Genomic DNA, 12520 nt, shown 5'->3' on the forward strand with positions numbered 1-12520 from the left:
TTCTTACTCGTGCCCTGCAAGGACACATTACCTCCGACTGAATTTACCCCTCTCCCCCCCAGTGGCGCTGGACCAACGGCAACACCCTTTTATAGCAGTACAACACCATTTCTCCAACCCATAGTGTGCTCATCCTGTCCAGCTCCGACAACACCAAAAATGTCTGTGTACACCATCTTTGGCGCCACTGGACTCCAGGGCAAGTCAGTCGCCCTCACTCTCGCCGAACATCTGGGTCCAAAAGCTCACATTCGCGCCATCACCCGTGATCCCACCTCGACGCGGAGTCAGCAACTCAAAGACACAGTCACGTCTTTGGGCGCTCAACTGACGCTGGTCAAGCACGATCTGAGCCAACAAACGACCGCCGCGCTCGAGAACGCGCTCCAGGGGACCGAGTACCTCTTTCTGAACAGTGACTCGTTTGCTCTGCGCGAAGAGGAAACGAGAATCATGCAAGAGGTCGTTGATGCCGCCGTTGCGCTTCCCAATCTTCGTCTTCTCCTCTGGTCCACGCTGCCCGATGCCAGCAAGATCTCGGGCGGCAAGTACACCGGTGTCAAACATTTTCAACAAAAGGCTCGTGTCGACGAGCATCTGCACCGCGTTGGTCAGAAGATCGCCTGGGTCGGCTTGCAGCTCGGCTGGTTTGCCGAAAATGTAGGAGACTACCATCTTCTGACGGAAGATGCCGACGGAACAGTCGCCTTCAAGTACGCAATTGCCACAGCGGAGACGGCCGTTCCCTGGACCTGGATCACAAAGGAGCTAGGGGTTGCCGCGCTAAAGCTCTTTGAAAAGAGTGCTACGGTAGAGGGCCTGCCAGAAGATGTGCTCCGCAAGAGCCTGCCCGTTTGCGGCTGGCGAGCCACGTTTGGCGAAGTGGTGGCGGAATTCGAGCGACAGACAGGCCGCAAGTACCGCTACGAGACTCTCGGTGGCTGGGGCAACCCGGAGTTGGATGACATGAACCGATTCTTCCGTGACTTTGGCCTCTACGAAGATTGGACCGTACCTGCAGAGCCACTTCGGAAGATTGGCGTGCCCAGCCCGACCCTGTCGGAATTTGTGAGCGACTATCTCGTCGGCCACAAAGTGTAGAAGGAAACATGCAGTCATTCATAAATTCCGACAAGATCTACCGGGAAAGAATTAGATCTACCGAGAAAGAATAAGTTTGCCCTTAGGAAACCATACAGTACAGTACAGTACAAGTACTGTACAGTACATATAGCAATTTGCATGATTCGTGCCGTGCCGAGCCAATTGGAAGGTTGAAAAGCAAGCCCAAATCGGAAATTGCACCGCCAAGTGCCAGGTACGGAATGAGATGCTTAATCTTGCAAACGATGCCGTACCTTTCTCGAAAGGTTGCAAAGCTTCTTGTGAGTGAGTATTAGGGCATTTCCGGTAGATCCTGGGTTGTGAAATCTTGTCTGAGGCCAGGGCGAACAAATTTATTTTTTTAAATTGGCATGGGTGCCTGAGGCACAGCCGAGCCAAAAAACCGGATCGGACCTGATTTGGCGTCGGACCTTTTTAATGAATTGCGCAACGTTGGTACGCACTCCTCCGTCCGTTGAGAAATTGACGGCTCGCAGGAATGGACCTGAGGAGAATTTTTAGATTGGATCTCGGCCTCAATAAGAGGGACACGTACAGTACTGAGGCACAAGGTGTCATGCCGGCTTAATATTCAGGCTAAAGACCTGGGGTCCTCCATTTACGGTTCAAGATTTACATTCTCGTCGATTACTTCCCATGAATTGTGAATTTCCCACAGATTCCGCGTATCCCGCGGAGACGCCCGGGCGCAGCACTGTATGCCGGACCGCGCAGTGCCACGTTTGGGTTGGACATGCAGCGCCATTGTCATTACCGATCAGGCACGTTGCGATAGGCAGCGTACGAAACGAGCACCTATCAACAACGACGCTACACCGACATTGCTGCGAGCTGCGAATGCAAGGCCGGTTCCTAACCCGTATCGTCTCCCGAAGATCGGACGGGTGCCGGGGCGTACAATTTCTTGTTGTTGAAACCCAATCTAAGTTTGTCTTTCAACTGTCCCATCGCTCTCATTCGACGCCATCTCTTGCTTTTGGCCGCTTCACATCGCAATGTCATCATTTGAACTCCATTGCACCGGCTCCTTCATGCGTCCAATCTTGTTCCTCGATTCTCTTTTCTCTCACCTATAACCCCCTCTCGCTCGCAGGCGAATGATGACCGCTTCCCGTCCCGATTCGACCACCAGTAAATCTAGCACCCCCTCATGGTATGCTTTCCCCAATGTCTTTCGCAACCTCAGATCCCGGCCTGGGCGAGCTGTGGCAGCCCAGGGGCGACACGTCATTCGAAGACCTCGCTGCACGACAGGAACCTGGTGAGTGGTGCGCTGCGGGCCGCCCCGTGTCTCTGTGCTCAGACCGGCTTTTCACCGCGAGCAGAAGCGAGCCAGCACCTTATCGTCGCCAGCGACGTGCAAGGCAGCCCAACGCTAGAAAGTGGCAGCCGTACTCATCGCGGGACTCGCAAGCGAAGAAAGGAGGGTCATCGTCGAAAGGCAGGCAGCTGGTCGGCAGACGAAGACCAGCGACTGCGAGAATTCATGAGCAAAAAGGACAAACCGGGCAAGAACGTCTGGGCGGCCGCATCCAAGGCGGTTCGAACTCGGAAACCTGACCAGTGCAGCAAACGGTGGAAGGACGCGTTGGACCCCCAGCTCGTGCACACGCCCTGGACCGAGTCGGAAGATGCAAAGCTTCAAGAGGCCTACAGTGACTACGGCTCCCTGTGGACCGAGATCAAGGCAAACTGCTTCCCCACTCGTTCTGGACTCGAGCTGAAGAACAGGTGTGTGGAGGCTCTCTCTCTAATTCAAAGCGGCATTTTGACAAGGGTGACGCATTGCACTTCATTCTATGCGCACCAGGTGGGACCACATCTCTCGCCTGATGAAGCGAAAAGAGGGATCTTCGCACCGTAGTGCAAGGCCACGGGCGAGGATCAACACCCTCGACGACGCCACACCCACCGGGCCCCAAGGGAAACCGCTTCTCGATCCCAGGATGGCGAGTCAGCGAAGAATGTCAGAGCCAGTGGGTGGTGCAGAGCATAGCCGAGCGTCGGTATCCATATCTCCCACAATTGCCCCAGCCGAGACTGTTTTGGCTCCTTCGGTTCTTGAAATCCGAGCGAACGACGAGGACGAGGACGCCGATGAGGACGATGACGTTGACAATGACGACGACGATGATATGGGCAAGCACCCAGCGCCATCTGTTTCACGGGGCTTTGCGCTTTCGTCGATGCTTGTGCAAAGCGACTTTGCACCCTATCTACCCATCGACGACGACTGTTCCATGGTCGGGATAGAGTCACCGCCTGGCCATCGTCTGAGCAGTGGAGGCTACCCGCCCTCCAGCCTCGCCGCTGCCGAACTGTCATTAACAAAAAGTAGGACGGAGTCCTCGTCATCCTCCATGCAAGACGTCCTCTGCAGCCACTGGGATGGCCGTGAATATGAGCTGGACGGGAGCGGCCCGACCCCAGCGCTGGCAGGTAATTTGACCAATGCTTCCATGTCGGTGGATGGGGAGACGTCGAACGATTCGGTAGCCAATTTCCCCACGACGCCGCCGGTGGCAAACGAAAGCAGCTTGGGCGTTGCGATGCTCGACGACGAACTGTGGCAGACCATTTTCAACAACTGTCCGTTTCCTGAGCCATCTGATGCGACCATCACTGCCACCAGCACGAGTGGCGACAGTCGCTCGTCGACAAGGAAGGAGGACACGCTTAGCCACGGGCAGCCCGATGCGCCGCCAGAAGCTCACAGCCTGAATGCTTCGGATACAACAGCCACCAGCCGATTACCGGCAAGCTCGGAGCAGCAAGCACCGTCACCACATGGCTGCGACGGCGACGGCAGCAGAGGGACGAGCAAGCGATCGGGGATGCAGTGGGAAACGAACATGGCAGATGGGGGCGATGATCTGTGGGCGTCTCTGCCTGCCGCCCGCGAAGCACTACTGTCAGCCTCAGCAACACCAACGAGGAGGCTGAGCGAACAGACGAAGGAGGGCGCAGCAGGTGGGGACAACGACCAGGTGATTGTCATCGTCTGCAATCGATCGTCTGCAGCAGAAATCCTCTCCAACCTCCGACGACCCTCTCCGGATCGATGTTGAGTCCGGTCGTGAAGCTGGAGATAGGCGCTGGACAAGTTTCAGCAAGCGCTGGAATGGGGGGGTCGCACTTCTTTTTCGATTGTTTCGCCTGTTGGGCTGAAGTTGGTTCCGGATGACCTTGCCCCGCCGCTTCTTTGTGATAGAAAGTCAATCTTCTTCTTATAGATTTATAGAATATCTCGAAATTCTGATTCAGCCATGTTGAAGATGCTGAGGAAGTTGCCATGCGAAGAGACATCCGATTGAATGTTATTCGTCGCATCTGTATTGAGGCCGAGCGCAGCGCTGTTGTTGTTGTCGCGGTGAGATTGCGACTGAGCTTGTTGCCCTGGAGGGACGGCGAGGTAGGAATTGGCTAGATGCGAGCTTGGCAGCGACTGCGGTGGAGACGCCTCTGCTGCTTGCCGGACCTGCTCGGGCGAGGTAAGCGAGTAGGACTGCGGTGACTGCGTTGGCGACACGACAACGTTGGGCGGCGGATGGGCAGGATTGGGATGCAGAGACTGGACAATGTAGCTATCCTTGCGCGTTGTTTTCGCACCTGTCTGGAGTCGCTGTCTCAGTGACGGTTGTGCGTTGCACGACTGGGCGAGGACCTCGATGCAAGCACCGGCGGCGGCATTGTCGTTGGATGCCAAGATCTCTAGGATATCAGTGATCTGAGAAATCGTCGAGGCAAACCAGTCGAGATCCTCGCTCGAAAAGGTCACCGCGGCCTGGTCCATGGAAAAGACCAAGACAAAGGTGGTGGCGGCGGCCGAAATGTGCTGTGTGGTCCATCCGGTGGGAAAGGTGATCCAGGGGCTGGCAGAGAGCGAGACGACGCTGTGCATCAATTCGACAATGTTCCAGGCGTAGCGCAACGAGGCATAGCGCAGGCTCCCAGCTGCCCCAGGGTCGGGAAGAAAGACGCGGGTGACGAGGCAGCGGACGTACCAGATGCAGGACCAAGTAGTGAGGGAAAGACCCAGCCGCCGGAGGCATTCGGTCGATTGTAGCGTGGACGACGTTGTCGTCTCCAATCGCGCTCTGCCGTAGTCGAGCTCGGGCGGCAGTCCTTGCTCAAAGGTGTCAAAGGCAGCTTCAAGGGCCATGGCGGTGGCACGGCGCTGTGTCCAGTCTAGGCTGGGCAGCCTGCGCAGAAAAAGATGAGCCTCGAGGATGAGGTCGGACATGCTGTTGCGGGCCTCGAGAAACATGTTCGTCGTCATCGTCGTTGTGGGAGGGTCTCGGCGAGAAGCCTCAAAAAGACTGTCCGAGGCAGGCATCTGGCCCGCCCCAAGGAGGCGTCCGGAGGTCCAGTCGTAGTTGCCCCACGGATAAAGATCCGGTTTCTTCACATCCAGGACAATGTCTAGATCGGCTCTCTGCCGGCGAAAAATGGCCTGCCAACGATCCAACGCGATGAGGTCCCATGCAACTCGCCTTCTCATCTCTCGTTCGAGCTCGGAAAGGTCCTTGTCCCAGCTGTGCTCGTCGAAGAGATCGATGACCTTGCCGAGGCGAGCGGCGTAGGAGATGAGGAACCAGGCGGAAGCAGGATTACCAGCCATGTTGGCGTAATGGCAGCACAGATCGAGTCCCTGTAGACTTTCAAAGATGGTCTGAGGCGTGTGACGCTCGTTGCTGTCGCAAGCTCCCTGTTGCTGTAGGTTGTCGAGGGCCGCCGAAAAAACTTCTTCGTGGCCTTTGCCTGAAGCAGTTTTGACGCGATGCGCCGCGTGCGCTTTGGGGGCGAGCAGCATCGCGACAGCGGAAACGGCAAGGAGCAAGGCGCCCGCGGATCTGGGCACGGAAGCGCCTTCCTGAAGGCGTTGCCATACATCGTCGAGATGAAGCGGGTGAACGCAGGCAAAGATACCGTCGAGCTCGGAAGAGAAGCAGTGAAAGAGCTTCTCGCAACCAAGAGGATCAGGAAGCAAGAATTGCAATTCTCCCTGCCATGTGACCAGTTCAGGGAGCAATAGTGGCCCTGCGGCTCCCAGCTGCGCAAACGAAGTCGAGGTTGACCTGTTCCTACTGTGGAGATTGCCGCTGGTCCGATTCGGTGTTGACGAAAAGTCCGCTTCGGAAGTCGAGAGGTGCGTAGAGTTAGTGGTGGAAGGCGGAAAGAGAGGAACGGAGCGAGCATGCTCGGGTGCCATAAAACCGGCATTCGGGTCATGGTTGCTGCTGACCGGCAGCGGGATTGGCGCCATCGCCACGTCGCTGTAACACAGATGTTCCGTCGATCTCATGACGCATGATGCGCAGGGCGCCGTACGATCGCACTTGGTCTTTCTCGATCGGCATGGTGCACAGCTCTTTTGGTGGCGATATCGATGTCCGGTGGTCAGATTCATGGGGAGCGGCCTTTGGTGGGCGCTTGAAGTGGTCCCACCACCGGCATGGAAGGCCGATTGCTCGCGGTTGGAACCCGTTGGACGTGGCATCATGCGAAGATATAACGATACGTCGACTGGAAGTGGAGCCTCGATCTGGAATAGAACACGTGACTCGATAATTCAGTTACCCGCACCCGCTGGGTGACACTCCGCAAACGTTACTGATTGAAAAAAAAAAAAATCCCCGCCCACGCTTTTACTTCGAAGAGCTTATTCTGCCCCCCTCGTCGTAATAATCTTGAGCAAGAGGCCGGAGGAGGGGCTAAAAGGGAGATCGGGCCCTTGCTACACAAATCAGTACTGATAGACCGGCTAAAAATTCTGAGCCAATGTTTCGGAAACTGAACTTGCGAGATTGCCGTCGGAAATCTCTGTTGCTGGCTGAAATAAACTCTGGCGGTCACCAAATGCGGGGACAGACATGGAAGGACAAAGAGATGAGAAGTGAGCACTTGATGGATCGACAATGGAGGGTCCGGCGACGAAAAAGTCTCCTTCCCGAAGGATTGAGGCGGAGCTGCAAGAATAGACGGCTGAGCGGGCCAGCTTTCTGCTGTTGTCGACGTCGGTTACCGACGAAACACACTTACGCGTTTGTGATCGGTCACCGGCGATTCGGAAATCTCACAAATTGCACGCGCACCAGCGCTCTCTTGTCTGAGGTGCTTGCTGAGCAAGCAAGGCTTTCCGTCGAGCACAGAACACTCACATCATAAGGCCCACGAAAACCTTCTCTCCGCATCTCGAGCTGCTGACCTTGCACAAGTCTTCGTGATGATCGAAGCAAAGGAAGACAGCGTAGTCTACGCGTACGATGGAGAAACAGTGAGAGTGGAGGCTTGGGGCCCCAACGCCGTGAGGATCAGGGCCGTGCGGCAGCCTGACCTTCCAGACCTGACTTGGGCATTGAGCGAGACGCCGAAGCAAGCATCAGCTACGGTTTCGCGGACGAGCGATGGGACGGCCATCCTCACCAATGGCAACATCAACGTCAACATTTCGTCGAGGGGCAAGATCGTAATCGCCAACCAGCACGGCAAGATCCTGTTGGAGGAGTACATGCGTAATCGCGATGATCCTGTCGACCCAAAGTGCAGCGCGTTGCTCATCGACGCGCGCGAGTTCAAGCCGCTCATGGGCGGCGACTACGAGATCACCGCCCGCTTCGAGTCGCAAGACCGAACAGAAAAAATCTACGGAATGGGACAGTACCAGCAGCCGCTGCTCAATCTCAAAGGTGCGGAGCTCGAATTGGCCCAGCGCAACTCACAAGCTAGCGTGCCATTCGCCGTCTCGAGCCGGGGCTACGGCTTCCTATGGAATAACCCGGCTGTTGGCCGAGCCTTCTTCGGCACAAATGTGATGTCTTTCGAGGCAAGGAGTAGCAAGGTGCTCGACTATTGGGTCGTAGCAGGCGACGAGCCCAAAAAGATCGTAGAGGCTTATGCCGAAGTCACAGGCAAGGTGCCGATGATGCCTGAATATGGTCTCAGCTTTTGGCAGTGCAAGCTCCGCTACCAGACTCAAGAGGAGCTGCTTGGCGTAGCGAGGGAGTATAGGAAACGCAACTTGCCGATCGATCTAATCGTCATCGACTTTTTCCACTGGCCTCTGCAAGGCGAATGGAAGTTCGACAAGACCTACTGGCCCGATCCTGGTACGTGATTGTCAAAAGGCTATCTACATCTAAGCTGACTCCATATCACTCATGCCTGAAGCGGCCATGATCAGAGAGCTCAAGGCGCTCAAGATCGAGTTGATGATCAGCATCTGGCCAACGGTCGACAAGCGTTCCGAGAACTTCAACCACATGCTGGAACACGGGCACCTAGTGCGCACCGAGCGGGGCGCCAGGCTCCAATTTGACTTTGAGGGCGAGTGTACGTACGTGGACTTCACGAGCCAGGCCGCGCGGGACTACGTCTGGTCAATTGCCAAGGCAAATTACTACGACCTAGGCATCAAAACCTTCTGGCTTGACGAAGCCGAGCCGGAGTATATCACTTACGCCTTTGACAACTATCGCTATGCCCTCGGCCCGGTCTTGCAGGTCGGCAACTTCTATCCAGTCACTTATGCTCAAGCCTTCTTCGAGGGTCAAACAGCGCAAGGCCAAGAAAACATCGTCAATCTGCTCCGTTGCGCTTGGGCCGGCAGTCAGAAATTCGGCGCGCTTGTGTGGAGTGGCGATATCGGCTCGTCCTGGAGCACATTTCGCAATCAGCTTTGCGCCGGGTTGAACATGGGCCTGGCCGGCTTGCCCTGGTGGACCACAGACATCGGCGGCTTCCATGGCGGCGACCCCAACGATCCAAAATTCCAAGAGCTCTTGATCAGGTGGTTTGCCTGGGGCGCATTCTGTCCGGTGATGCGGCTTCACGGAGATCGTGAGCCCAGACAGCCACAGCAGGGCACCACTGGCGGCGCAGGCTGCTGCAGCGGGGCGGACAACGAGGTCTGGAGCTTTGGGGAGCAGGCTTATGCGATCTGCGAGAAGTACATGCACATCAGAGAGGAGCTCAGGGAGTACACCAGGTCTTTAATGCGTGAGGCCCATGAGCGAGGCGCACCAGTCATGCGGACGTTGTTCTACGTCTTTCCAGACGACCAGGCTGCCTGGGAGGTCGAGGATGAGTACATGTATGGCGACAAGTATCTGGTTGCTCCCATACTCAACCCCGGCCAAAGGAGCAGAAAGGTGTATTTGCCGGCCGGCTGCGATTGGGTCAGATTCCAATCCGCGGGTGAGAAGTTGAAAGGCGGTCGTCACATCGAAGCCGATGCCCCCTTGGACGATATGCCTGTCTATGTTCGCGTGTAGGCTACGTCCTCTAAGGACACCGTACTCACACAATTACTACAATATGATTTCAATCAATCTTGAAAACAGCGAAACGTCATAGAGGCGTTCGATTAGAATCCATAGCATCTCTGGAGACATGTGAATTTGGATCGATCATTAGGTCTCGTGACTTGAGGTCATGTCAGTCACAAAGGAGTGTGGAAACGACAGACCAAAGGCTGGGCCTCGCTTCCATTCAAGTATGTACAGTACCTTGGTAGGAGCTTCATCGGCAAAAGAAGTGGCGCGTCGGCTCGTCGCTCGCATGCATTTCGTCGGTCACCGACGCTCGGTCACCGACGCGTTTCGAAAGCTCATTGCGAGTCTAGACCTCCTCAGTCGAGAATTTGTTCCCTGTGCTTGTCACTGCGCCACGCTATAGGCCGTGCTTGCCCCACATCGGCTTTCTCTAGCAGCGTGTCAGTCGTCGTGTCGTCTTGCGGGGAGCATGACCCCGGAGATCTCGCGAGACTGCGGAGATATCAATACTCTGCCAAGGCGATAGTGACCAGGCGAGAAGTGTAAGATATATAAGAGTCATTCATCGACACAATGTCGACCTGATGTTCTCTGCAACTCTCACTTGACGTTGGGAATAGGTCAGCCAGACACTATGGATGAATCGAAGCACATCGCGAAGGTGGACCACGACCTTGTGGCGACTCAAATGACCGACTACGACGCGAAGATTGATGGGGCCGAACAGGCCGATCGCCAAGAACGCGAGCAATCAATCTGGTCGGCACTGAAACAGCACAGGAAGGCTGTTGCCTGGTCCGCCGTAGGTGTAAGCGGTGCATAGAGGCTATGAATGAGGCTGAGACGATCTCAAAGTTTTTGTCAGCCTCTTTGATCCTCGAAGGCTATGACCTCGTGATCATCAATTCGTTCTATGGACAAAACCAGTTCATAGAAAAGTATGGCAGCATCGGCAAAAGTGGTCAAATGGAAATCTCAGCGCCTTGACAGAACGGTTTGTCGAACTCGGCTCTTTGCGGACAGATCATCGGTCTGGCCATCAACGGTTGGGCCTCTCAGCGTTTCGGCTACCGACGCACAATGTTGGCTGCCATGGCCTTTATGGCTGCCGCCATCTTTCCCGTCTTCTTTGCACCGGTATGTCGTCCAACAATAGAAAGCCCTGAGACCGTGCTGAACTCTTTTAAAGTCCCTCCCGGTCTTGGCTTTTGGCGAGGTGATGTGCGGGATCCCTTGGGGAATCTTTCAGACCTTGTCCACGGCCTATGCGGCCGACATCTGTCCGATCTCCTTGCGCCCACTACTTACTTCCTACGTCAATATGTGCTGGGTGAGTGACAGATCGCTCCTTAATTAAAGAAGCGTCTGGACTGACTCGTGCATGCATCTACAGGGCTTTGGTATTCTTCTCTCCTCTGGAGTGGCAAGGGGCGCCATCGATCTGGACGGCTCTCTTGGTGAGCTGGAATACTAGTTTCAGGCCAGAGCTGTGTGCTGAAGACAAAAACCAGCCTACAAACTTCCCTTCGCCCTGCAGTGGGTCTGGCCGCCCATTCTGTTCGCAGGCGCCTATTTCTGCCCTGAATCACCCTACTGGCTCGTACGAAATGGCAAACAGGAAGAGGCCTTTTGCTCGCTGCAGAGGCTCTCTGGCAGCGGCGACACCACGCAAGAGGAGCTGCGCGATCGCTTGGCGCTGATTGAGCATACCGACGCCATTGAGCAGGCTCAAGTTGCCGGAACGACCTACCTCGACTGTTTCCGGGGTGTCAATCGACGAAGGACGGAGATCGTGAGTCACACTGCCGACGATTCGAAGAGATCAAATCATTGACTTTCGTTTCTTCAGGCCTGCGCTGTCTGGGCGACCCAATGGTGGTGCGGTGAGTGACCCTGAACCGACTGACAAGGAAGCTTGCAACATAAGCTTACTTCAGCAATCTCGACATCTCACTACACAGGCAACCCCTTGATCGGGTTTGCAGTGACTTTCCTCCGCCAATCGGGCCTGAGCGAGAAGGCTGCGTTTGACTTCAACCTTGGTAAGTATCGCGGCATTTCTCAGTTTTCATGGCGACTCACACGTCATTTGTTCATCCAGGTATGAACAGCATGTACTTTGTCGGCACTATCATCAGCTGGGGCTTGATGAGCCGCTTCGGCCGTCGTTCGCTCTACATTGCCGGCCTCGTGATCATGATGGTGATCTGCGTGGCCATTGCCGTTGCTGGCTTCACAGACACCCCATTGGTGGTCGGCATCCTCATGATCATACTCAATCTCGGCTACAACGTGAGCATCGGTCCGGTATGCTACTGCATCGTTGCCGAAATCGGCTCTGCTCGTCTTCGCCCAATGACCGTCGTGCTCGCACGGACGACGTACAACCTCACCGGATTGGTCACCAACACGATCACTCCGAGGATGATTCAGCCCTCCGAATGGGGATGGGGCGCTCGCTGCGGCTTGTTCTGGTTTGGAACCGCAGGTCTGTGTCTGATCTACTGCTTCTTCCGACTGCCCGAGACCAAGGGAAGAAGCTTTGCCGAGATTGATCTTCTCTTCGAGAACAAAATCGGAGCCCGTCACTTTTCCAAAACAAACGTCGACCAATTCGACAACCACACTTCCTTGGGCGGCGAAGGCGATCGTCAGGACAGCAGCACCGAGAAAGCCTGATCACTTCTCCCAGGGCGTCCTGGATGCTCGTCGACGGAAGGAAGTGAATGTTACGTCTTGGCCCAAATTCCTTTTTGATAGCTGCCCTTGCACACGCTTGTCCTGATCTTGTTTTTCGCCTCATGTATCAGATACTCCTTCGTCTCGCTTGATCGTGCCAGAAAAGATGAATAGTTTTGCTTATGAGACCACAATGCGCACAGTCTGTAAATATGTCGAATTGTGAAGCGTAGAGCATGTGAGTCAACCTTAGTGTGGCCCCAAAGACAAATATTGTTGGGTTTAGCAGGATTCTTTAAGAGGACGCCCGTGCTGCGTGCTGAAGATTACGATCGGCAAGGCGCCTCGCTGATCCCTTTGTACCGGCAAAGACATTTGTCACGCTCTGATCGCGGTCTTGGTTGGCGAACAGGTCGTAGCCAGCGCTTCCTGCTATTGAGGAT

General features: G+C 55.4%; 5 protein-coding genes across 5 annotated transcripts; 4 read left to right on the plus strand and 1 right to left on the minus strand.

The window, feature by feature from the left end:
• The first annotated feature begins 19 nt into the window (after positions 1–19).
• Positions 20–1263, plus strand: FA10DRAFT_266321 (NAD(P)-binding protein). Its single transcript, XM_025521447.1, has one exon. It carries the CDS (start codon positions 160–162, stop codon positions 1099–1101), a length of 942 nt encoding a protein of 313 aa, XP_025376955.1. The 5' UTR covers positions 20–159; the 3' UTR covers positions 1102–1263.
• An 897-nt stretch (positions 1264–2160) lies between these two features.
• FA10DRAFT_96745 (hypothetical protein) lies at positions 2161–3685 on the plus strand. Its single transcript, XM_025525823.1, has 4 exons — positions 2161–2386; positions 2451–2856; positions 2936–3231; positions 3495–3685. The coding sequence occupies exons 1-4, from the start codon at positions 2281–2283 to the stop codon at positions 3521–3523; spliced, it is 837 nt and encodes a 278-aa protein (XP_025376956.1). The 5' UTR covers positions 2161–2280; the 3' UTR covers positions 3524–3685.
• A 780-nt stretch (positions 3686–4465) lies between these two features.
• On the minus strand, positions 4466–7484 carry FA10DRAFT_96770 (hypothetical protein). The gene is made up of 3 exons (XM_025525824.1): positions 7287–7484; positions 5130–6670; positions 4466–4738 (listed from the first exon to the last, which is right to left on the minus strand). Coding segments are annotated over exons 1-3 (1575 nt in total). The 5' UTR covers positions 7320–7484; the 3' UTR covers positions 4466–4737.
• FA10DRAFT_279090 (31 glucosidase) lies at positions 7233–9425 on the plus strand. The gene is made up of 2 exons (XM_025523515.1): positions 7233–8234; positions 8296–9425. The coding sequence occupies exons 1-2, from the start codon at positions 7352–7354 to the stop codon at positions 9396–9398; spliced, it is 1986 nt and encodes a 661-aa protein (XP_025376958.1). The 5' UTR covers positions 7233–7351; the 3' UTR covers positions 9399–9425.
• Positions 9426–9783: 358 nt separating this feature from the next.
• On the plus strand, positions 9784–12267 carry FA10DRAFT_274888 (maltose permease). Its single transcript, XM_025523240.1, has 10 exons — positions 9784–10200; positions 10254–10336; positions 10389–10392; positions 10422–10535; positions 10588–10728; positions 10792–10855; positions 10910–11190; positions 11248–11281; positions 11360–11440; positions 11500–12267. Exons 1-10 carry the CDS (start codon positions 10033–10035, stop codon positions 12075–12077), a joined length of 1548 nt encoding a protein of 515 aa, XP_025376959.1. The 5' UTR covers positions 9784–10032; the 3' UTR covers positions 12078–12267.
• Positions 12268–12520: the final 253 nt, after the last annotated feature.

This window comes from Acaromyces ingoldii (genome assembly GCF_003144295.1).
Source record: "Acaromyces ingoldii strain MCA 4198 unplaced genomic scaffold FA10scaffold_3, whole genome shotgun sequence".
NCBI lineage: Eukaryota > Fungi > Basidiomycota > Exobasidiomycetes > Exobasidiales > Cryptobasidiaceae > Acaromyces > Acaromyces ingoldii.

Excerpts from the sequence above, each read along its gene's own strand:
- FA10DRAFT_266321 (XM_025521447.1), top strand. The coding sequence starts at position 160 with ATGTCTGTGTACACCATCTTTGGCGCCACTGGACTCCAGGGCAAGTCA.
- FA10DRAFT_96745 (XM_025525823.1), top strand. The coding sequence starts at position 2,281 with ATGCTTTCCCCAATGTCTTTCGCAACCTCAGATCCCGGCCTGGGCGAG. Across the intron at positions 2,857-2,935 it reads GGACTCGAGCTGAAGAACAG|GTGGGACCACATCTCTCGCC; the intron begins GTGTGTGGAGGC and ends TATGCGCACCAG. Across the intron at positions 3,232-3,494 it reads CGAGGACGCCGATGAGGACG|GTCCTCTGCAGCCACTGGGA; the intron begins ATGACGTTGACA and ends TCCATGCAAGAC.
- FA10DRAFT_96770 (XM_025525824.1), bottom strand. The coding sequence starts at position 7,319 with ATGCGGAGAGAAGGTTTTCGTGGGCCTTATGAT. Across the intron at positions 6,671-7,286 it reads GTTTTCGTGGGCCTTATGAT|ATCGAGGCTCCACTTCCAGT; the intron begins GTGAGTGTTCTG and ends GTTCTATTCCAG.
- FA10DRAFT_279090 (XM_025523515.1), top strand. The coding sequence starts at position 7,352 with ATGATCGAAGCAAAGGAAGACAGCGTAGTCTACGCGTACGATGGAGAA. Across the intron at positions 8,235-8,295 it reads GACCTACTGGCCCGATCCTG|CGGCCATGATCAGAGAGCTC; the intron begins GTACGTGATTGT and ends TCATGCCTGAAG.
- FA10DRAFT_274888 (XM_025523240.1), top strand. The coding sequence starts at position 10,033 with ATGGATGAATCGAAGCACATCGCGAAGGTGGACCACGACCTTGTGGCG. Across the intron at positions 10,729-10,791 it reads CCTACGTCAATATGTGCTGG|GGCTTTGGTATTCTTCTCTC; the intron begins GTGAGTGACAGA and ends ATGCATCTACAG. Across the intron at positions 11,282-11,359 it reads GGCGACCCAATGGTGGTGCG|GCAACCCCTTGATCGGGTTT; the intron begins GTGAGTGACCCT and ends CTCACTACACAG.